We start from the raw sequence: 22472 nt of genomic DNA, 5'->3' as shown, positions 1-22472 counted from the left end.
ATTATTCGAGATAAAGATGTATGGAACTACTGAAAATTACTTTAGATTCCTTTTCCTTATTCTGTAAATTCTTTGATTGGAATATGAATGCTAATGGAAGTATGAACATTTTCACAGGACAATGATATAAATGGAACTTTAACACTTTTTTAAGTGTTACAGTGATATTTCGTTGGCCTCCGTATTAGCGCACTGCGCCGAACGCGGATAGCATGATGTAGTCGCAAGGGAGCAATTGAATCGAATAGACGTATTGTACCGTAGCGCATCGTATTGTATTTCAAACTTTTATATCATTATAATTTATATGTATATATGTATATTCCAATAAACATACGTCAGGTAATATAAGCTTCATTTCATCGAATTGTCTTAAATATAACTGCATAAATATTGTACAATCCTATACTAATTATAGTTGTCTGGTTCAACAGGTTACTACAGAAACTAACTACTGCCTACGTCTTTTAAATTTGGGCTGTAGTAGTATCTGCAGAAACTGCCATTGTTGCTGGGGTTACTATATAATTTGCTCACGGAAGCACACACAAGTGTCAGTCAGATTTCGACAGTTGCACGAGCAACATTAAACTGAGCTTGAGACTTGAGACTCGTACGAGCAACAACGATAAAGAATCACGTTTCAAAACTCTTGCGCATGCTCTGGGGGTTCTATGCCCCACGATTTCACCACACGTGGTTCCTGGCGTCTCCTGCGGGGGTTCTGTGACCCCGCGTTTCACCATACGGGGCCCTGGCACCTCCACCCGGGGTTCTATGACCCCACGTACTCACCACGCGGGTCTCTGGCGCCTCCTGCGGGGGTTGTATGGCCCCACTTCCTCACATACACGGGGTCTTTGTGCATGCTCCTGGGGTGCTATGACCCCATTTTTTTACACACATGGGGTCTCTTACCATCGACTAGACTAACTGAAGTGTGAACTCCTGTGCGAACAAAGAATGGTGACGGAGGTCCGAGGAAAAGAGAAGATATGAGAGGTGTCTATCCTTTTTCTTCCTATTATCCTCTCTATCTAGTACATTTGCACGGTGAGGGAGTATAGGTACAGACATAGGAATATAGAGACGAAGTGTTAATGTAAAAATTATATAACGTTTAATGAAAAAATTATTAAATTTTTGTTGAAGTTCATATATTTTTAGTAAAATAAGATTGTAAAATTCTTATGACACAATTATCGATCTAGGGAATTTCTCTGTATTATAGCATCATTCTGTAGCACATGATAAAATGATTCTTCTGCTTCTCAGTTCTGTGCGTTTGATAGCAGACGCAGCCTTTTCTAGGGTGGCCGAAGGTGGAATGAGGAGTTTGTAAATTTCGTCATTATAAACTTTAAATTTATATATAAGAATGACCATGATTTCAAAGGCTGCAATGGGCATTGCCGTTGGCATAGCCGGAATATTCGTTGGTTATTGCTTTTATTTTGACCAAAAGCGTCGCAGTGATCCAGAGTTCAAAAAGAAATTGCGTGAACGTAAGTCAAGCTATACTTTTCTTATACTAGTTCGAAATATTTTTAAGCCATGTGCATATGTTTGTACACGCTAGTTTTGTATGAAAATAATTGCAGCGTTTCGATGAAATTAGATTATTAATGCAAAATGATTAATTTCTCTTTTAAGATTACATTTTTGTTAAATTCGACTTTGCAACCTTAATTAGTGAAGCCTCAAAATCTAAGATGTATTGACAGTGTACTGTTCATAAATAGTGCAATGTTAATGAGTGTTTTGTGTTTGTAGGGAGAAAGTCTAAGAAGCAGGCTCAGAAAGATAGTTCAAGAATTCCTCACTTAAATGATCATGAAGGTGTACAAAGATTTTTCTTACAAGAGGTTAGTATGAAATATGTTGTCTCCACTGTTTTGTGTGGATAATTGTGTATATATCATGCTTGTGTTTTTAAATGTGATGTTCATGTTCTGCAGGTCCAACTTGGAGAAGAAAAGCTTGCATACGGCGATATAGAAGGTGGAGTTGTACATTTAGCAAATGCAGTTGCAATTTGTGGGCAACCAGTACAATTATTGCAAGTTCTTCAAAAGACACTACCACCACATGTATTTCATCTTTTATTGCAACGATTACCCGCTGTTGGTCAGGTATGTATTATCTTAAAATTTGGAATTAAGGTAAGAAATGTGAAAAAATTTGGTTGTTTACTTATTGTTACAGAAAGTAGCATCTCAAATTGCAATGGCTGAGGAAGATGTTGAATAAAATAATATAAAAATTGCGTTGAGTATTTCAAAATAAAATCTAACCATTAGTAGAAAGTGTATGCTTTTTTTTTGATAACGTAGATATTTGCGTGGCTTCAATTTGGTCAATCCTTTTTAATGTATGTCTTGCGTTCCTTGATTGAACTTCCATACTCGTTGACAATTGTATATTATTAATCAATTAAAAGCATGATAGATTTATATGCATTTAAATTATCAAATGGAAAGAACTTTTGTATTAATTTGTTAAAATATAAGTGTTTCATTTTAAAATTACATATTAGCCATTTGAACATTTTGACTGCCACAATAATTACTCATAATATGCCGCTGAAATATATATTTAGTTAATATGGCAGCCAAATATATACATATATTTAACAGAAAAATTTTGAATCACACAAGATTTTCTTTGTGGCTATAAATTGTTCATATTAAGTGTTTCACAAGTTAAAACGAACAAAAACAGAATTAATTAAGAAGTATAACAATTACTGTAATTCTAGAAAATGAATGCATTTGGTTTCATAGAAATATCATAGTTTTACACAATAATTAATATATACCATATTTGCTCCTTCAATAAGGAATTCGTGTACAATGTGATCTTATAGAAATTTGCACAAATCTATGCAAATATGTATTCTACCTTGTGAATATGAAATTAATATCCTTGTAATAGATGTATTATCTTAAGCATAGGTAACATGACATTATTTTCAACGGTACTCACTAGCATATTGAACACTTTATAATTATTTTTTGTATAAAGAATATTCTATTCTTATAAAACTAAAAGCAATAAGCATATTTCAAATCATAGTTTCTATCAAGCAAAATCATCTTTCTTAAAATCTGTATCTTGCGGAAATAAATTGAATGTTATTAATAAAACGAAAAAAATCAGTTCAATAATACTCTATTGTATTTACAATTTCACATATGCATATGTTACTTAGTTTGTTCGTAGGATAAAGTTTCAGTATATAATAGCAATCTAAAAATTTGTTTTGTTTTTATATTTTATGTGTTATAAGATTAAAGACTTTTTGAACAAAGAAATTGATGATTTTAGGTTTCATTTCAATAATACAGACCATTGTGTTTTCATGTTTTTGTAATCAATATATAATATACAATTCTTTTATTTCCTTTTTATTCCCCTTAATATACAACAGTGATCACAACTGTACACAATATTTTTTATACAAAGACTGTGCTTCTTAACACTCGTCATCAACATTTAAACAATTGGTCTAATAATATAATCCAATTTTAACAAATTTATATATTCTTTTTTATAATATTTTATAAATATATCTCATTTTAATACTATGTACTCATATAAAATGATTAGTTTTCTTGACAATGGCATTTACTAAGAAAAAATAGATGTGTATGTACATGTATGGAATAGTTTCAAGTGATCCTTATGTGTTCATAGTTTCATTAAAATCGTAGAACACATTTCAAGATTGTGCACCACTACAAAATTAGGATATGGCAGTGTATAGCTTCCAGTTAAAACGTGTTTAATATTAATAGATTCTGTACAACATTTTATATTTACAATAAATATACGAATAAATTTGTATAGTTGTAAAAAGAACAGAATTTAAATATTATTTAATGATATAGCAGTCAAAATGGAAGCAATAAAATGATGTAATAAATGAAACGATAACTTTCGAATTAAACGAAATGTATACTGATAGTTTAATAAATTGCGCATATCAGTTCTTTGGACTAATCAGCGATAAAATTTGCCTGATCTATGTTACCAATCGAATCAAGTATTGTAAATGTTTGAAATTCAATATGTCCTTTCATTATCAAGAAAAACTAATTCTTATAACCCTATTCATTAATTCTATTTTGAATTTAAAATTTCATTTCTAGCTTCTGTCATAACATCAAGAGCATTTTTTTCTATAAGGCTTTTTGCGAGATCTTTACCAAGTTGTTTAGCACCCAGTAGACTTATACTGCTTACTTTACCAGGTACAACGCTACAGTAAAGCTGTGGTTCTCGATATGGACACTTCCTGTAACACAGAAACAAAAGTTGTGTTAAATAGTAAATAGTTATTTAATAAACCCTTGTTTATAAAATTATAATTTATACTACGCACTTTGGAGGTTCACCATCATCATCAGGTATATAAAGTTTACTTCTAAGAGTATCCTTAACAAGTTCTTGTCCATCTAAAGACCATACTGCGCCAGTAATAGTAAGATCCTTGTCCATTAATGTTGAGGAAACTGCAACTGGTGCAGAACATCCACCGCCCAATGTTTTTAAGAAAGAACGTTCGCATACACATCTTAATGTTGTCTCAACATCATATAGTGGCTCTAAAAGAGATAATATCTTCCAATCTGATTCCCGGCACTCGACTCCTAATGCACCTTGGCCTACAGCGTACAATGTTTCCTCTGATTCTAATAACTGTAAATATAAAGAAAATATAAGCAACTATGTAGAGATAATATACCAGAATAAGATTCCCACAAACAGTGGCCTACTGACATTAATTCTCAATTTCTATATTCTACATATCGCAACCTTTTCAGCTTTTAGTTCATATGGCGTACGAACAATCAATACGGTTAAAATAACCAGTTTAATTTTTAAGAGATTCATACAAAAGAATACTTTGTAACATGGTGAATTTACTTATACACCTATCAAAGGTATGAAAATGAAAACATTTTTCTTTATTGCATTCTGGTCACAAATGTGCGAATGAATACTTTTTTTTATCATAATCTTTTATTATAGTGAGACTCCAAGAATGAAGCAAAACTTAACAAAACATGACACATCTGTTCAAAGTCTGTTTCCACATTGAGCAGCACATATAGTTACAAAATTTGTTGTGCGACCCTCTTCCCAAAATATTTAGTAACCCCACTATTAGGGAATACCTTTGCAAGCATCTCTATGTTACAGGACCCTGAAACACAGTGTAACAATTTTATGTACAGTTATACTGAAAATTACCTGACTTATTCTGTCTTCCCAATTCATTCTTTTTAAACCAGCAGCTGCCAGAATAATAGCTGCAAAAGGCCCATCCTCATTATCCAACTTTTTTAATCTGGTGTTTAGATTACCACGAATGTTTTCTACTTTTAAGTGTGGCATATTCCTTGATAACTGAGCGGACCTACGTAATGAACTAGTACCAATTACACTACCTTCTGGTAAGGTAGATAATGTTTTATCCTTGTGTTTTTTAGACATAACAACTGCATCACGTGGATCTTCACGCCTGTAATAATATTTTTTTTTAAAATATGCAGTGTAAAAATAACTAAAAACTTATCATTCTAAGATATTAGAATAATGCTGGAGAAATATATTTAATGTTAAATATCATGGAGCTGTTTCTTTTTTATTAAACTTGGGTTGACATTACAATGTGAAGAACAATAGTGAATTCAAGAGTTACTGTGTGAACCAGTTACTACCTAACCCAGACCACCAACCATACTACGTCCACAGTATCATGCGTTTTTCATGAATATGATAATTTCATTGCAAATTTAAATTTCAGATGTTCAGATCACCATTTTGAAAAGTCAAGACATGAGCAGCATGTTCAACTGCTCCAAGACGAGTTTACTTATTTTATTATACTTACTTTAAGATTGCACCTAAAGCCATTCCCTCAGGCAATGATGTGGGTAAATCTTTCAATGAATGTACTACAAAATCGACACGGCCATTTTCTAAAGCTAGTTCTAACTCTTCTGTAAATAAGGACTTCTCCCCAATTTTTGGTAAAGATTTGTCTAAAATTTTATCTCCTTTGGTAGACATTGTAACTATAAGGTATAATTTATTTTAAAATATAGATATACAAATTTATGATACATATAAATTATCTTATGCAAGTACATGTATAGATTTTTGCATACACATGATAAATTATTAATTATATAAGTCATTAAGCAGTCTTTAATTCTTTATCAGCTTGAATAAATATATATGTATTTTGATAAAATATTTTTAGTCAAATATTTTGTGTACTTTGTGAAAAAAGAATCGAATTCATAAATAAGAATTTTTGCATACCTATTTCAAAATCCATTTTTGGATGAAACTCTTTCAAACATTGTATGACATGTCTTGTTTGAATCAAAGCCAACTGAAACAATTTGAAATATATGTTGACTTTGTCAAATTGAAATCTTATATTTCAATTAAAAAAAATTATATAACATTATTGCTTCACTGTCTAAGAAAAAGATGTTTCATATTGAATCCAATTAAGAGAACATTATTCAATATAAGATAACTACCTGTATATAAATAGTCACATACAAACGATTTACTAATCTATGTACAGAGTATCTGATTAAAAAGTGCTGAGTAACAGAAACCTTGGAAAAAACGTCAATTATAACATTCTACAAATCATGCATTATATCATTTGTAAATAGTACACAATATTTTAGTTATTAAGCGAATTAAAAAAAAGGACCGTCATATTTTTCTGTCTTTAATTACGGCTTCAAGGAAAATATTTCCTTTATACCTTTTACGTTTCCAAGATTAATATCAGTGTGTTTATCTATTCAATATTATTGTTATCAGACATTACCAAGCGGCGCATAAATCGTGCCTGGCTGCGTTATAAAAGTAGCAGCGCAAGGACAAAAAAATAGACTTTCTCCTTCTTGAAAAAAAGAATAATATTTATGCATTTACCTCGCTTTTCCGAGACCCAACTCGGATTACGTCACGTGTATCCGTGCTCGTCATCACGGCAATTTAAATTTCTATTTCCCTCACGTACCGATTGCAATATGTGATTCTTCGTGATTATTATTATATAATGAGTTTATCCTATTGTGGAATGTACATTATGCCCAAAGGACGAGAATGAACTGAATTAGGTCAAAGACACGAACAACTTTCACTACACAACTTTGCAAGTAACCTTTGATACGCACACACGACAACTTTAATGCATTATTAGAAAAATAGACTGAATTTGTTGTTATTAAATGACAATTGGAAGATATTTCACAGTTACTGACACTGCAGCAGAACGTGAAATTAATTAGAATAATAAATACAAAAGATTCTACATCCGTGTTCGCTCCATTTTCTCAGCACGGAGACAATCCTCAATGTGCAAATCGACCAAAGTCGAGCGACTGAACTGACTGGACAACCGGACTGAACACTGAACAGTGAACTATCGTAGTATCGTACCGTAATCGTGAGCGTAGCGTGAGATCGTGAGATATCCGTGAGATTCGTGGAGCTATGCTACCTATAGCGCTTCGAGCTTCGGCCCGAACTTCAGAAGTTAGCCGGGCAATTATGACTTTTTAACGTTTCATTATACCCAATCGATTGGTGGTCGATTGGTGGTCATTAGTGGCCTAATTAGAATAATTGGTGGTCACGCGTTCTTTTGTAATTAAGTGATCAAAATTTGACCGTGAAGTTAGCCGAAAATTTTTTTTTTCGCCAGATTCAGTTTTTTAAATGCTCAATCGATGCGTAATCGTTTGGTGGTCATTGGTGGCCAAATTACAACATTTGGTGGTACTTAGTTTCTATAAAAAACGAAAAAAACGATGTAGTCATCTGGCATTTCAGGATACAGGTGTACCAACGCACGTTCAATGTTGATAAAAGAGATATTTCTGGATTGATTGTCTTTTCGGATGAATCAATCGATGTAGAAAAATGTGCTAATGATTGGTGACCTAATTGAAACATTTGGTGGTCATTAATTAAAGCAGAATATATGAAAATTCGTACCTTTGTAGTACGGCAAGCATCGAAACCTGTGATTGGCTGAGAAGTGAATACAGGAATATTAAAACACATTTTGGTGGATAAAACTTATATCTCTTAACCGATTTTACTCTGCGAAGGCGCAGTCGAAGCAGAAACGCCTGCTAGTAATTGGTGGCTCAATTAGAACATTTGGTGGTCAAGCGTTCTTTTTGTAAACAAATGATCAGAATTTGACAGTGAGGTTAGTAACAATTGCCTTAAGTACTACTTACATACATGATTTTACAATATATTTATAATAATATTTGTATAGATTCAATAAAGGTGCCCTTGGATACTTATTTTACTTAGATTCTACTTATCTATATGATTTTACAATATACTTGTAATGATATTTATATAAATTCAGAAAAAGTAGGTTTAGATATTATTTAGGCTTATAAAATATTGTAACTTATATGCCGCAAATAATTCCCTCCTCTGTAACTTGCAAATCTTCCGTACAGTCTTCAAAGCTTCATAAAGGTTTCATAAGTTTGACGCCGATTACAAAAGGACGCTTGACCACCAAATGTTCTAATTAGGCCATCAATGACCACCAAACGACCACCAATCGATTGGGTATAATGAAACGTTAAAAAGTTAAAGTTGTCCGGCTAACTTCACAGAGGTGATTCTGGCATCACTAGCTTCGGGCGGTCGTCGGTGGTCGTCGGTCAACAAGGATTATACAGGGTGTCCTGGAAAAAGACGATCTCCTTATGGGAAATTGTAAGGGAGGTCAGAGTAGAAAGTGTCTTATCAACAGAATGTCGTAAACGCATATTTAATTAAATAAACGTTATGACATACTTAACTATTACTACGAAGGACAAGCAACTGAAACATGTTGATATATACTTGTGCACATTTTACAGTATTGTTTGTTAACATTATTAAGAATAGACGCCTTCACAATAATATTTTTCAAGATCGTAGCACGGCGTTAGAGTATTAACTAAAAACGATAGTTCATTCCTAGTAAACTCAAAACCGAGTTCCTACCAATTTTTTTTTATTATTATGTTATTAATCGGGGAAGAAAGAAATGTAGTGAAATTTAAGGATAGGAGATTTAACATAAGTGTTTTATTTGGCAGAATAAATGACGCTTATCTAAATAAAACATCCCTGTCTGGCGTAAAATAGATATATCAGAGGTCTATCATTATTGTTAAAGCGATGTCTATTCTTAACATCACAGTGAATGTCATTATACCTTCTCCTCTTCGATTGTACCACTCATTGCAGGACACCCCGTATATTTCTCGTTATTGCTTATGCGAATTGGATATGTATAAAATACAACAATATTAGAAACCAATAATATAATATACCTATTTCTTATAAATAAAGTTAATTTTCTTTGTTACTTAATACATGAAAAAAAAAAATTATTTTAGGAACGCTTTGCGTGACTGCCGAACCGGCCGACTGGCCAAAGACCAAACCGTAAAACCCTTAAAACATATGAACCAGTGCATAGTGAATTTGTTTTTATGCGCTCCAGTTGAGTTATGTTGTAACTGTAATCTAACGTTGAATTGCGTTGTTGAATACGTCGTAATTGTATTAATAAATAAATGATATTACTGTATACAAAATTGACATTTATGTAGGAAGAAATATAAAAATATGAAGTAAATATGAATATTCATTTAATGTGTTTTTTAAGTTTCCTGGAAGAAAGTCTCACGACCTGTTTATATTTACAGAATCAGCGTTGACGGTTTACTAGTATATTTCCCTTACGATTACATTTATCCAGAACAATATGCGTACATGCTCGAACTTAAGCGAGGCTTGGATGCAAAAGTATTTATTCTATGTATTTTTTCATTCCACAATTACTGACAACTCTTGAATTATGTTTATCATTGATTTTGTTTATAACTATAGGGTCACTGTTTATTGGAAATGCCATCAGGCACTGGCAAAACAATTACTTTATTATCATTAATTGTAGCGTACATGCTGGAACATCCATTAAACATTACAAAATTAATTTATTGCTCCCGTACTGTACCAGAAATAGAAAAAGTTATAGAGGAATTGAAAAAGCTTATGGAGTATTATGAAAAAGAAACTGAAACTAAGCCTAAAATTGTTGGCTTAGTGCTTAGCTCACGTAAAAATATGTGTATTCATCCTGAGGTAATAATTGTCAAACGTATTTATTTTTTAACACTTTTATATTTGATGATTTTAAAATACATTTATATCTGAGAATTAGACTTGAACTAAGACCTTAAGGATGCACAAAAATACAAAAGAATCAATTTTAAATGTTATATAAGTATGTCATCTATAACAGGTAAGCAGAGAACGAGAAGGTAAAATTGTCGATGGACGTTGTCACTCTCTCACAGCATCATACATTCGTGAGAGACATAATTATGATGAATCCACTCCCATTTGTAATTTTTACGAAGGATTTGACATGGAAGGCAAAGAGCAACTAATGCCACCTGGCATATATTCAATTGATGATTTAAAGGAATATGGAAGAGATCGTAATTGGTGTCCATACTTTCTTGCAAGGTTTACAGTAAGTATTCCTTAAGATAAGTTTCTCTGCTTTTGTACTAATTAAAGTATTAATTTTCGTATATGATTCCAGATTTTACATGCTCAAATTGTGGTATACAGTTATCATTATTTATTAGATCCAAAAATTGCTGAAACTGTATCAAAAGAATTAAGTAAATCTTCTGTTGTAGTTTTTGATGAAGCTCACAATATAGGTATATTACACTTTATTAGTCATATAAAATTAACACATTGTCGAGGGGAGACGCGAATCAACATTTTTCATTTCTTAAGCGCAGAAGACGGTACACGCAAATTGACGTTGTTCAATTTTTAGACATTGAAGACTTGAGGCAACAAATCTCATCTTGCTCGTACAAAACCAATTTTTAATACAAGATTTCGTTTAATATTAATATTTACGTTTCTTTGAATAGGTGCATTTATATTTCATTCACATATATACTGAGAATGTACGGGAACTGAGGCTCGATTTGTTTCGCAGTATACTGTCAACAATGTGTTAAAATAAAAATGATTATAATCTCTGAACTTATTGTAGATAATGTGTGCATTGATTCAATGAGTGTAAAAATAAATAGAAGAACATTGGAGAAAAGTTCTGCTAATATACAGCTACTTGAAAAGACAGTGGCAGAGTGAGTGAATCTTTATACGTTATGCAATATAATCTATAATATCTGTGATATGTATAATCATTATCAACGTTTGTATCATAGGATGAGAGAAGATGATGTAAATAAATTAAAAGAAGAATATGAGAGATTAGTAGAAGGACTAAAAGATGCACAGGTTGCAAGAGAAACTGATATCATTTTAGCTAATCCTGTTTTACCAAATGAAGTTCTAAATGGTAAATCTTTCATTCTTAATGCCATGCATGTTAAAAGGTTACAATTTCAATTTATTCTGTATATTGTTACAGAAGTGGTTCCTGGTAACATAAGAAATGCAGAACATTTTGTCAGTTTCTTAAAACGTTTTGTAGAGTACTTAAAGACACGTTTACGTATACAGCACGTAGTTCAAGAATCACCTGCTGCGTTCTTAAGAGATATACAATCGAAAGTGTCAATAGAACGTAAACCATTAAGGTTTTGTGCCGAACGATTGGCATCTCTGCTACGAACAATGGAAATAACTGATCTAACTGATTTTTCACCAATAATTTTGGTGACACACCTTGCAACACTAGTGTCAACATATACAAAAGGCTTTACCATTATAGTAGAACCGTTTGATGACAAAACACCTACTGTCTTAAATCCAATTCTTCAATTCAGTTGTTTAGATTCATCTATTGCAATGAAACCTATATTTGATAGATTTCAATCAGTAATAATCACATCAGGAACATTGTCTCCATTAGACATGTATCCTAAGATATTAAATTTTCACCCAGTCATAATGTCATCTTTTACAATGACATTAGCCAGGCCATGTCTTCTACCTATGGTAAGTTTAATCATATTTGTTTAAATTGACAGTAGTACAATTATCGAAAACAGTAAATTTCTTTTAACATCAGATAGTATCCAAAGGTAACGATCAAGTTGCAATCTCATCGAAATATGAAACTAGGGAAGATGTTGCCGTTATAAGGAATTATGGACAACTACTGGTTGAGTTTGCAGCTACTGTTCCGGATGGTTTAGTCTGCTTTTTTACCTCGTACTTTTATATGGAATCTGTTGTCGCTGCATGGTTTGTATTAATCGATTAATAAATTATTCTAGTGTGATTGGATTTTTTGTATCATTCTATATTTTTATAGGTATGACCAAGGTGTTGTGGATCAACTTCAGAGGCACAAGTTATTATTTATTGAAACTCAAGATTCTGCTGAGACGAGTTTAGCTCTTATTAATTATATAAAAGCTTGTGAAAATGGAAGAGGCGCTGTTCTTCTTTCAGTAGCGCGTGGAAAAGTATCAGAAGGAGTCGATTTTGATCATCATTTAGGAAGAGCTGTTTTAATGTTTGGAATTCCATATGTATATACACAATCACGTATTTTAAAAGCACGTTTAGAATATCTTCGTGATCAATTCCAAGTAAATATACTTATATTACAATTTAAATTACAAAATACGTTTACTGATTCTATTTACAATATTTCTACTACTCCGTTCAGATCAGAGAAAATGATTTCTTAACTTTTGATGCGATGAGGCATGCAGCACAATGCGTTGGACGTGCAATTCGAGGCAAAACCGATTATGGTATAATGGTGTTCGCAGATAAGGTACATGGTCATTATTGCAAATCGTATTATTAATAGTCAATTCTTTAACAATGTTTATCATTTTAGAGATTTTCAAGGATCGATAAACGAAGTAAATTACCAAAGTGGATACAGGAGCATTTACTTGATAGTTTGTGTAATTTATCGACTGAAGAAGCTGTGCAGGTAAGTTTTAGTAGTGATCATTTACAATTTTAGTTCAAAACTTTAAATTATTTATCTATGATTTTCAGATAAGTAAACGTTGGTTGAGGCAGATGGCTCAACCGTTCACACGTGAGAACCAACTAGGATTATCATTGTTAACACGAGAACAACTTGAAAATACAGAGTATAGAAAAATTGAAGAAAAGGCACAACAAAATTAAATGATTAGTTTTACATTTGTAATAAATTATATGTGCCATTTTTTGACAAATACAATGATACATAATGTGTAAAAAGAAACAATAATTTATACATTATATACTCTCTGTATTATAGCAAGTATAAAATGTAATAATGTTTTCATAAATATTGTAATAAGAAATATTTTTTTCAATAATATACAAGTTTTTTAAGACAAAAGAATAAATGTTGTTTAACATTTTATCAATTATTGGCAGTGATTTGACTAATAGTGATTGACTAATTATTAACAGGGTACAAAAATATAATTGTGCAATTAAAAAAGTTTAATAACAAAGTACGGTGGTGAAATTTTAACAGTGTACAAAATACATCTATGAACAATTCATTTTGTATCACCACCTTACAAGAACTTGATCTCCGTCTTGTATTGAGTAATAGCTGAGTTCTTGAAGCGGTTTATCCAAAGGAATTTCATCTTTGGATAGCTACAAAAGTAGATAAAAATATTTGATCACAAGTACATTACACAAAACTGTACATTATACTTACATTATGTTGTATAAACGATAGTGATGGTATTTTTCCTCCTGTCCTAAAGAGTCGCTGTGCAAGTCCAATAACTTTTTGAACTTCCATGTCTTTTAAAAGTTTCCTTTTAACCCCCCTAGGCTGATTTGCATGATCCGGACACACAAACTCTACTGTAATCACGTTAGAAATCATTTCCACTTTTGGTTTAGCTGATGGGATATCAGAAATTCCATATTCTAGAAACAATATCAAAAATCAGATGATAGTTATTCTCTGCAGATTTTCATTGACAATATTATTTTTACATACTTTCAACTAACGACGGATATCGAGGATGTTCACTTAAAAATTCATTTCTTTTTTCAGAATCATTTTCTGTTTCAATCCATTTTGACAAATACAGTTTCAAGTAATCATACTCTGCACCTCGTCTTTCGTCATGCACTATTTCAGTGCCATTTAAAATTTTTAATTTGGAAATTCTTGCTATTATTAGCTGACGCGTGGTCTCTAAATTTTCGTCTTTCAAAATTGGATTTTCTCTAAATTTCAGCTCTTCTAAATTATTAATCTTCTCTAGTTCTGATACATATTGCCACTGTAAGTTTTAATGGAATTAATACTTTCTTTAAAAACGTTTGTCTATGTAATATAGAGGTGTACCTCCGATATGTTATTTTGCGATAGATGTAACTGTCGCAAAACTGGGAAGGCTGGAGTTTTTGCTGTTGGTTTAGTAGATGGAAATCTTATTTTGTCTATTTTATTTAAATTTAAATTGAGGTATTCTAAGCTGTAAATTGAAACTTTTCAATAAAAGGTCCTCCTTTATTGTAACTCTGTATAGGATATTTATAAATAACTTGCCGTGGAAGTGAACCCAATTTGAGGATTTCATCCCAATTGGATATCAAATTCCCTTCAAGTGTTAATCTAGATATTTTCATGAGGTTTTCATCTTCTAGTGGTTTCTGTATAATGCTGATCATATTAAAAGAAACTGAAAGTTCTTGAATAGATGGGAACATGCATAAACATTGTTGAATGTCAAACCAATTGTAATTCATTTTTGCCATGGTCAAATGTTCAACCATTAGAAATGAGTTGCTCAATGTTTTCATATTTTCTCCAGTTGGTAAATAATTTTCGCTAAAAAATGTAAACAAATGAAAAAAAGAACCACAAAAAATATATGTTACTGGTAAGCTTAATTAATTTACCTAACATTGAGGCGAATAAGAGAATGAAGCTGACAGCAGATATCTGCAATGATTCTCCAGCTATTAATTAAATTTCTAGATATATCTAACTCTTCCAGATTTGGACACAATTCTTCTAGTTCACCAGAATTACCAGCCTCACTAACATATTGATCTCTGAGCCACACTATTTTTAATTGGTCAAATTTACTTTGCTTCTTATTTACTTTGGAAAAACCAACTACTTCCAAAAAGGGAGCATTAATCTCTTTTTGCAAACTTGTTAATGTGTCCCTATCAATGCCTGCTAACTCATCATTGATGAGACCATAACGGATTTTAATAGCTTGTGGACAGGAAATTCCAAATTTTGCTTTACCTGGGCGTATAAATGAACCTGATGTAGGATGCCTATTATAAAATATGTAATATATTATGCTTATGTAATTGCTGCAAATACTTATATTATTCTTTTATACGACTTTACCTAGCTTTAAAATATTCTACTCCTTCATATGTGCCATTGTGTTTACCACGAGTACAATCATCCCAGTCTATACCAAGCCACTGACCTTTAGTGTTACCAACGGGACCAACATATTTTAGAGTACCTCTATGTCCATCACACTCGATACGGCTGCCAATTTCATACTTTTTGTCCTCTACCATACTAAAAAAGAAAAGTTTTTAATGACAATTATGAATATCATTATTTATTATAACAAAGTCTGTTTGAGATAAATAATTTTTTTATTTCACAAATATCCTGGAAATCATGCTTGAAATGTATAGAATAAAATTTGGATTATAATGTTTTTATATAAATAATTATAGGTGTGTATACTTCATATTGCGGTCTGAAACTTAACCTCAATATAGTAGATGTTCATTGAAAATAATGAAACAAACGAAATATTTAATGTTTTAAGCAGGAGATAGTTGTCACGTAGTATTATTTTGGGTAATACTTATAACAAATACGAGCAGCTATACAAACATGGTTTTATCAAAATTAAAAGTCATATACAGCGATATGACATTTCTCTGTTGTGTACAGCAAAAATCCTAGCTAGGAGCTCTGTAGTACAAGATACTCCACTACTCGCGGAATAGTGCTTACTATCTTCGTCTGTGTTGCGTACATATATGTATACATATAATGCGAGGATGCGGTAGAGTGTAGAGAAATCAAGTAACATGTAGTATTTGGACTTTCTTTTCATTGATTAAAACTGACAGAGAACCAGTAGTAAAAGTAGAACATGGTTGAAAATGGTGCTGCGAATGTGAACAACAACGTTGTAATAACTGAGAACGCATGAAATTTTTATTAAAAAATTGTAATGGAAAAATAAATATTTTGATTTTATTTACCAAAGAACATATAAATGTTACATTGTAGATAAATTACATATATAACACAATGTAATACAAGAATGTACAGGTACTAAAAAATATAGTGTACATAATTATTAGTACATAATTACAATCTTAATACATATATACTATGTACATATGTTTGTATAATGGTCTGACTTTTACCTCTTATTGTTCAGTATTTAATAAAATTGATACAGTGCAGAGTACTCGAAGAAATTACACTATTCATAACGAATTAATGATTTAGTACTGTGTTTGCAACATTGGACGGATTCATAATTTCGATCCAGTAACCATCTGGATCTTTAATGAAAGCAAGTCCCTTCATCTTGCCATCATTAGGCTTTTTCACGAACTCTACATTTAACTTCTCAAATCTTTCACATGCTTTATCGACATTAGGTACTGTGATTCCAATGTGACCTGTACAAGAAAGAGTAATGTACTGTTACAGAACAATAATTGTTGTAATTCATTTATTGTTCAACACGTTCAAGACCGAGGTAAGTGTCAGTAACTCGGAAGTCAGAGATTGGCGTAATATGACTGTCATTGATTACCGCTTATAGCGATATCCGAGGATTCGTCTAAGCAACTAATAACATCTCAAAACTATAATTTTCATTGTGTTTTTTTATTGTATGATATTCAAAATGTATTACCAAATCCTCGTGGTTCAGAGTTTCCGTTATGGTATTTAGCATCAGGATCAGCTTCAGTACCCCAATTGCTAAACGAAAACACTCAAGATTAGTTGTAATTATAAATATTAAATTAACATATTGCTATACCATTAACAGACTGTGAATGTTTATGCAAATTCATACTTCCAGAAAGTAATAAAAATACGAATAAAAAAAATATTCTTATCGTTAAAAGTTTTGTCAGGATGTTTCACCATGGTGTGCCTTACATTCAAATGTGTAATGTTACATCTCAATGCATAAAATCCACAGTTTAATTATTGATTAGTACAATTTTACATTATTTCTCAACATACTGAGTGAGTTCTATGGTGGCTTTGCGGCTGAATGTCCACTCAATACATTCCCTTTTATCGGTTGGAATATCCTTTGCATTTTCGTATCCCATAAAATACAAAGAGAATTTCATTTCGGGAAAGTCAAGCTTTTGTAATAGACGCATACCGAGTACTTCGGTGTAAAATGGTAACGACTTCCGTGGATCTTTAATACGATACATTGTTTGTTGCATAATGTACCCATTTGTTACAGGATCAGGTTCTTTACAAAGTTCGTGTGCTTCGCTGTTCGTTAACCCTGAAGGTTCACCCATCTAAAATAAACATTAACAAACTTTTATTAACCCTCGGGATTACGGAACGTCAAAGTCAGCGGTAAGTCGATCGTGAATCGTGACCCATAGGTAACAATATTTCAAAATACATGCATATATACTTCGTCGTCGTATAAACAGTACGGAGACTATGTTTACCGACAGCTTGCCGGTGACCAGGTCATAAGAACGCGAGAGGGTTAAACATTGTCACACAATTTTATTTTAATATAAACCTTTTAACAGTTGTCTCTATAAATCATAGGGATTCTATATTTTTGAGCTTATATAAACAATAATATAATAAACATAATAAAATGTATACAACGATACATACGAGATCTTGTTTCTAATACAAGTGACATCAGCTTTTCTATTTGAAATCTCCATCAATGTTAACCATTGTTTCTAAGAGAAAGGCTGTGCAATGTGAAAACTTGTTATAAGTGACTGATTTTTACAAAAGTTTAACTATTTAAAATAATGGTATTGGAAATTGTGTGGATAGTTTCACAGTTGTTTTCGTTCTTGTTAGTATTAAGGATATTGAGTTGCAAGATGATAATGATACTTAATTTTTAAATAAGCCTCCGTTTGCATAAATGTAATTTCTATTACGCGTTTGTTCTTAAAGGGTCAATAATATTAACGTGAAATAAATTATTTCTAAATTTCATTTTAGTGGAGTATAGCTTAACAAATCAGTAGATAAATTTATCACTACAACCTAGGGACATTATTTCCAAAACAAACAGATAAAAGAAATGATTAAAAATATAGATAATACTTTTTAGATTCAAGACGATTACATTCTGATACTATGTGTTCTCCTAGGTTAGATTTAAAAAGCAGCAATTCTACGACAACAAAATTGTTATATCGATAATAATGTGTATTTATCAGCACTTTATAAATACGAGACAATGGACAACCAATTTCTTCATTCTTACCTTTTGAGAATTACTGAATAATAGCGATCTACTTCTGATCACACGTTTCCACACCAAACGGAAGTGTGCGTACAACTGTGCGATTCTCATATCTCACGTATCTCACCAAAAAGTGGAATATCTTTCGTTGTGTGTATTAGTGTTACGTTCTGCTCGTGTGTTTACCTTAATTTCATAGGAGATTGAGATCTCGCCCGATTCCGTCCGAATTTTTCCGACCCGGCTCGAAGCTTGAGTTTCCATGACTTCGGACGATCATAGTTATACCAATATATGTATACATATACCTATCACCCTATTGATTTCACTTTATCTGTCAAATTGATAAGGTTAAGCGATTAAATATTATTAGAAGAAACGATTTGGTTTTATATTCTTTACAAAATGGCACACTGGTTCCATCGAAACGTATTAAAAGCAACGACAAATCAAAAATTCGAATTCAAAATAAATAATTCCACTGATTCTACAAGGAAAATGTGCAGGTTAGTTACTAATAACGATGGTCAATTGAACGCATTTAAATGTTTCATCAAATGTCCCTGTTTCATAACAATTCATTAGTGGCAGCAGCAAAGTAAATCATAAGTAGCAAGAGAGATAATTACACGTATATGTTTAAATTGAATATGCTGTACATTTGATACTTTTACTTTTCAGCGATTTAAGATTATCAAGAAGTCGTCTTTTAGACTTAATAAAGAATCCAAATAATTCAAGTGACACCATAGAACCAGCTTTCTATAGCTATTTAAGTTTATTATATGGATTTATATGGGAAATAATTTCTTCTGTAGAAGAAAATCAACATGTTGGCAGGCCAAATCCTAGTAAATTACGAAATGTGCTTGTATACAAGTGGACACACACATTATTGGGAAGAAACACATAGTAATATATATATATTATATGTATAATGTTTTTCAATGAATGATGGTATAGCTAGGACTTGTATTTGTATGAAACTTATAAGAAAATTTATCTATGATAAATGGATTATACATATTTAAGCAAATTCACATTTTTGTGGACTAATTTATAGGAATAGGTATTAAATAGAAACTTCTTATATCAATAAATGAGTTTACTAGGTAAAGAAGAAAATATTGTGGATATTCAATTTTATTAGAGTTATAAACTCATAAAATTGGCAATATAATAATAACAGTTTAGTATCAAAATATAAATATATATTGAAATGGAACATTTGTTTGGATTGACAAAATTTTCATACATTCAATCCTAGTAAAAAGTATGTGAATTATATATGTTTTTAAATTTGATAATGTTGTTTTTGATAAAGTTCTAGTGCTGATGCTGTTTATGAAGCAGCTAATATGAGTGTAAATGTAGGACTTTGGTTTATGAAACATGCTGCAATGATTGCTGCTAAAGATGAGTACGTATGAGATAAAGTAATGAAGTGACTGGAAGTATGAGTAAATATCATTATAAGCAGTATCATTAAGAAATATTATGATTTAGTATAAGCATGAACGAAGCAAAGGATGTACATACAATGCTCAGACGAGCCGCAGGAATATTTGCTTTTGTACAAACAGAATTCTTGCCACAATTGGTGAATCCTCCACCACTAGGAAGTGATCTAGACCCACGAATATTGAATGCATATGTAAATCAATGTACAGCAGAAGCACAAGAAGGTTGAGTAGTGTATAAATTTATGTTACTATTCCTTTACACTTTCTGATGTGTATCAATTTTCATTCATACTGTATTACAGTTACAGTAGCAAGAGCAGTCGAATTAAAGCACAATGCTAGCTTAATATCAGCTTTGGCTAATGAGACAAGTAAATTGTTTTTGGATGCAGCCAACACATTACGCCAATTTGAGGAAGAGATGTCAGCTCAGTGGATTAAGTATTTAGAGTTTAAAGCAGCATTTTATCAGGCTTATGTAAGCAAATGAATAGAAATTATATTATCATTGATTTATTGAGACGTATCTTTTTAGGCTTATAATTACTGTGGTGAAAATTTAATGTGTATGGATAAATGTGGAGAAGCACTGAAAGCTTTGCAAGAAAGTTCAGCTTATTTAAAAAAGGCTACTGCACTGTGTTGTGAATATGGGAAAACGAATGGACCAGCACCTAGAGTGAAACCGAATGAACATGCTGCGTTTGAACTATTGGCACCAATAGTGAAATTTAATCTTGATAAATGTAATCGGGAAAATGGTTTAATGTAAGTATTACGGTTGTTTAATTTAGAAGATGTTAGTATGTATACGTCAACAAATTGCGTGTAATAATTACTTTTGTTAATTTTTATTTAAAAGTTATCACCAGACAATACCAGGAGAAGTTCCAGCACTAGACACAAAAGCTACTTTTGGTTTAGTGAGCCCTATTGATTTTCAAATGCAGTCTCATCATTCTCTATGGAACTTAGATGTATACAATAAATTATGTGGCTTAACTCCAGCCAAGATAGAGCAAGAGCAAAATTTGCCACCTGTTAAAGAGGATGCAATTCATCACAGCACTAAAGAACCAAAAAATAAAAGTGGTTGTAAATTACAGTGAGCTTTTTAATGTAGGAATAGAAGTGGTAAATTAAATTAATTGCTTTTTCTAACATGATAATAATAAACTTTACTTCACACTTCTATAAAATTGACAATCCAGTATTGAATAGCCATATCAATATTTTCGGGAATGTATTCAGAACACGCGAGATGTTAAATGAAACTGAACTGCACGAATTGCATCTATGTTGACACAAATTGTTAACACATTGTAGGTAGAAATATTTTCAAATATGTACATAAAAGAATATGTATTATGTTTGTATATTTCCAATATATTCTAATTGCTACTAATATGTGTATAATTTTCGCTTGTGCAATACATAGAAGATGCGAATATTATAGGTACAACCTAGCGTATTCTATTTTTAATTTATCTGCTGCTATTTTTGATATTGTATTATTCTTTCGAAAAATCGCAGAAGCATTGCTAGTGTTCATCATTATTTGCTTTGCATTCATACTACGTAAGTAAAAGCTAGTCAGTGTCGTAAAAAGAAGTATTTTATATTATGAAATTTATATCTACGCACGTGGTGATAAAATGTGACTGTTTTTCTATAAAAGTTTTTGTGTGGAATGTATTTTTCAAAAAAAATTTTTTATGTATCCAAGGTACAACGACAAGGTTGTATATAACAAAGTGTAATTTGAAATTACGTTTTGTATTTATTCAGGCTATAAGAAAATGTGAAAACATTTATGTAATAAGTTAATTCTAATTTGTATATGCGCTATTAATTGTACATGTGCATTTTAAGCTGTGAGTTACATGTTATGTATTTATTTTTAAAATGCTAAAATGAATAATTCATAAATAAAGATCATATACTTATTATGAAAAAGTTTATTTTTCTTCCAAGCACTAAAATGCATAAATAAAGCCACAGACGAACTCGTCGGTGTTACTAGATCGTTTATTTGAATAGAAGGTATTCTAGAATAGTTTTATAACAATTCAAATATATGATAGAAAATTAATTCTCTTTAACTGACAGTAAGTAACTTTATTGTAATATATTTCGAATACATTAGGTCGTCTGGATAATTCGTAGTGTTTTGAACACAGTGTCTTTGTTACCTTTTTTAATTGGATGAAGGAAAAGTCGTTAGATCTGGTGAATAGGTACTATTTCCAGGTGTGAATTGAACGAAACGTATGAACAAGCATAAAATACAATCCAAATTGTATATACCTGGTACAATGAAAGTAATTGAAAAATTGAAAGAAATTGTATAAAACGTAGTAAATGAAAATATGATATAAATTGAAAATTATATATTGAAACTCCGCTTAAAAAGATAATAAACTTTTCGGAGGACTCAATGTTGTGATGTAGTATTCAAATCTTTTTCGTGGTC

At 31.5% G+C, this 22472-nt stretch overlaps 6 protein-coding genes across 7 annotated transcripts; 3 read left to right on the top strand and 3 right to left on the bottom strand.

Moving 5' to 3' along the window:
* Nucleotides 1–1293: 1293 nt before the first annotated feature.
* On the top strand, nucleotides 1294–2300 carry LOC107185859 (mitochondrial import receptor subunit TOM20 homolog B). Its single transcript, XM_015573632.1, has 4 exons — nucleotides 1294–1505; nucleotides 1774–1865; nucleotides 1959–2132; nucleotides 2206–2300. The coding sequence occupies exons 1-4, from the start codon at nucleotides 1379–1381 to the stop codon at nucleotides 2248–2250; spliced, it is 438 nt and encodes a 145-aa protein (XP_015429118.1). The 5' UTR covers nucleotides 1294–1378; the 3' UTR covers nucleotides 2251–2300.
* A 1723-nt stretch (nucleotides 2301–4023) lies between these two features.
* LOC107185781 (porphobilinogen deaminase) lies at nucleotides 4024–7541 on the bottom strand. Of its 2 annotated transcripts, XM_015573539.1 has the most exons (7): nucleotides 7480–7541; nucleotides 6970–7107; nucleotides 6334–6406; nucleotides 5900–6083; nucleotides 5257–5527; nucleotides 4385–4701; nucleotides 4024–4297 (listed from the first exon to the last, which is right to left on the bottom strand). In XM_015573539.1, exons 2-7 carry the CDS (start codon nucleotides 7021–7023, stop codon nucleotides 4123–4125), a joined length of 1074 nt encoding a protein of 357 aa, XP_015429025.1. In that variant the 5' UTR covers nucleotides 7024–7107; nucleotides 7480–7541; the 3' UTR covers nucleotides 4024–4122. The 2 variants fall into 2 exon arrangements, with proteins under 2 accessions (XP_015429025.1, XP_015429024.1); XM_015573538.1 differs by lacking the exon at nucleotides 7480–7541 and having other exon boundaries at nucleotides 6970–7284.
* Nucleotides 7542–9667: 2126 nt separating this feature from the next.
* LOC107185779 (TFIIH basal transcription factor complex helicase XPD subunit) lies at nucleotides 9668–13218 on the top strand. Its single transcript, XM_015573536.1, has 13 exons — nucleotides 9668–9695; nucleotides 9771–9870; nucleotides 9955–10209; nucleotides 10370–10603; nucleotides 10676–10799; nucleotides 11147–11243; nucleotides 11325–11458; nucleotides 11531–12060; nucleotides 12134–12309; nucleotides 12380–12659; nucleotides 12740–12850; nucleotides 12917–13015; nucleotides 13084–13218. The coding sequence occupies exons 1-13, from the start codon at nucleotides 9691–9693 to the stop codon at nucleotides 13216–13218; spliced, it is 2280 nt and encodes a 759-aa protein (XP_015429022.1). The 5' UTR covers nucleotides 9668–9690.
* A 296-nt stretch (nucleotides 13219–13514) lies between these two features.
* LOC107185780 (tubulin-specific chaperone E) lies at nucleotides 13515–15600 on the bottom strand. Its single transcript, XM_015573537.1, has 7 exons — nucleotides 15419–15600; nucleotides 14953–15342; nucleotides 14600–14881; nucleotides 14396–14525; nucleotides 14042–14330; nucleotides 13751–13968; nucleotides 13515–13686 (listed from the first exon to the last, which is right to left on the bottom strand). Exons 1-7 carry the CDS (start codon nucleotides 15598–15600, stop codon nucleotides 13594–13596), a joined length of 1584 nt encoding a protein of 527 aa, XP_015429023.1. The 3' UTR covers nucleotides 13515–13593.
* Nucleotides 15601–16466: 866 nt separating this feature from the next.
* Nucleotides 16467–18698, bottom strand: LOC107185875 (lactoylglutathione lyase). Its single transcript, XM_015573646.1, has 4 exons — nucleotides 18558–18698; nucleotides 17312–17607; nucleotides 16974–17041; nucleotides 16467–16734 (listed from the first exon to the last, which is right to left on the bottom strand). The coding sequence occupies exons 1-4, from the start codon at nucleotides 18645–18647 to the stop codon at nucleotides 16547–16549; spliced, it is 642 nt and encodes a 213-aa protein (XP_015429132.1). The 5' UTR covers nucleotides 18648–18698; the 3' UTR covers nucleotides 16467–16546.
* Nucleotides 18699–18858: 160 nt separating this feature from the next.
* On the top strand, nucleotides 18859–21182 carry LOC107185874 (BRO1 domain-containing protein BROX-like). The gene is made up of 7 exons (XM_015573645.1): nucleotides 18859–19042; nucleotides 19218–19448; nucleotides 19861–19956; nucleotides 20043–20221; nucleotides 20302–20477; nucleotides 20535–20767; nucleotides 20862–21182. Exons 1-7 carry the CDS (start codon nucleotides 18942–18944, stop codon nucleotides 21106–21108), a joined length of 1263 nt encoding a protein of 420 aa, XP_015429131.1. The 5' UTR covers nucleotides 18859–18941; the 3' UTR covers nucleotides 21109–21182.
* The last annotated feature ends 1290 nt before the right edge of the window (nucleotides 21183–22472 follow it).

Source organism: Dufourea novaeangliae, unplaced genomic scaffold (genome assembly GCF_001272555.1).
Source record: "Dufourea novaeangliae isolate 0120121106 unplaced genomic scaffold, ASM127255v1 scaffold56, whole genome shotgun sequence".
Lineage (NCBI taxonomy): Eukaryota > Metazoa > Arthropoda > Insecta > Hymenoptera > Halictidae > Dufourea > Dufourea novaeangliae.
The sequence above is the reverse complement of the archived record's forward strand: the minus strand, read 5'-3'. Positions and strand labels throughout refer to the sequence as shown.

Excerpts from the sequence above, each read along its gene's own strand:
- LOC107185859 (XM_015573632.1), top strand. The coding sequence starts at position 1,379 with ATGACCATGATTTCAAAGGCTGCAATGGGCATTGCCGTTGGCATAGCC. Across the intron at positions 1,506-1,773 it reads CAAAAAGAAATTGCGTGAAC|GGAGAAAGTCTAAGAAGCAG; the intron begins GTAAGTCAAGCT and ends TTGTGTTTGTAG. Across the intron at positions 2,133-2,205 it reads GATTACCCGCTGTTGGTCAG|AAAGTAGCATCTCAAATTGC; the intron begins GTATGTATTATC and ends TTATTGTTACAG.
- LOC107185781 (XM_015573539.1), bottom strand. The coding sequence starts at position 7,023 with ATGACGAGCACGGATACACGTGACGTAATCCGAGTTGGGTCTCGGAAA. Across the intron at positions 6,407-6,969 it reads TTGGGTCTCGGAAAAGCGAG|TTGGCTTTGATTCAAACAAG; the intron begins GTAAATGCATAA and ends AAATTGTTTCAG. Across the intron at positions 4,298-4,384 it reads GATGATGGTGAACCTCCAAA|GAAGTGTCCATATCGAGAAC; the intron begins GTGCGTAGTATA and ends TCTGTGTTACAG.
- LOC107185779 (XM_015573536.1), top strand. Across the intron at positions 10,604-10,675 it reads ACTTTCTTGCAAGGTTTACA|ATTTTACATGCTCAAATTGT; the intron begins GTAAGTATTCCT and ends ATATGATTCCAG. Across the intron at positions 10,800-11,146 it reads TGATGAAGCTCACAATATAG|ATAATGTGTGCATTGATTCA; the intron begins GTATATTACACT and ends AACTTATTGTAG.
- LOC107185780 (XM_015573537.1), bottom strand. The coding sequence starts at position 15,600 with ATGGTAGAGGACAAAAAGTATGAAATTGGCAGCCGTATCGAGTGTGAT. Across the intron at positions 14,882-14,952 it reads CTTATTCGCCTCAATGTTAG|CGAAAATTATTTACCAACTG; the intron begins GTAAATTAATTA and ends TACATTTTTTAG. Across the intron at positions 14,526-14,599 it reads AAATTGGGTTCACTTCCACG|CTTAGAATACCTCAATTTAA; the intron begins GCAAGTTATTTA and ends TTCAATTTACAG.
- LOC107185875 (XM_015573646.1), bottom strand. The coding sequence starts at position 18,647 with ATGAGAATCGCACAGTTGTACGCACACTTCCGTTTGGTGTGGAAACGT. Across the intron at positions 17,042-17,311 it reads GCCACCATAGAACTCACTCA|CAATTGGGGTACTGAAGCTG; the intron begins GTATGTTGAGAA and ends GTTTTCGTTTAG. Across the intron at positions 16,735-16,973 it reads CTCTGAACCACGAGGATTTG|GTCACATTGGAATCACAGTA; the intron begins GTAATACATTTT and ends TTTCTTGTACAG.
- LOC107185874 (XM_015573645.1), top strand. The coding sequence starts at position 18,942 with ATGGCACACTGGTTCCATCGAAACGTATTAAAAGCAACGACAAATCAA. Across the intron at positions 19,043-19,217 it reads TCTACAAGGAAAATGTGCAG|CGATTTAAGATTATCAAGAA; the intron begins GTTAGTTACTAA and ends TTTACTTTTCAG. Across the intron at positions 20,768-20,861 it reads AATCGGGAAAATGGTTTAAT|TTATCACCAGACAATACCAG; the intron begins GTAAGTATTACG and ends TTTATTTAAAAG.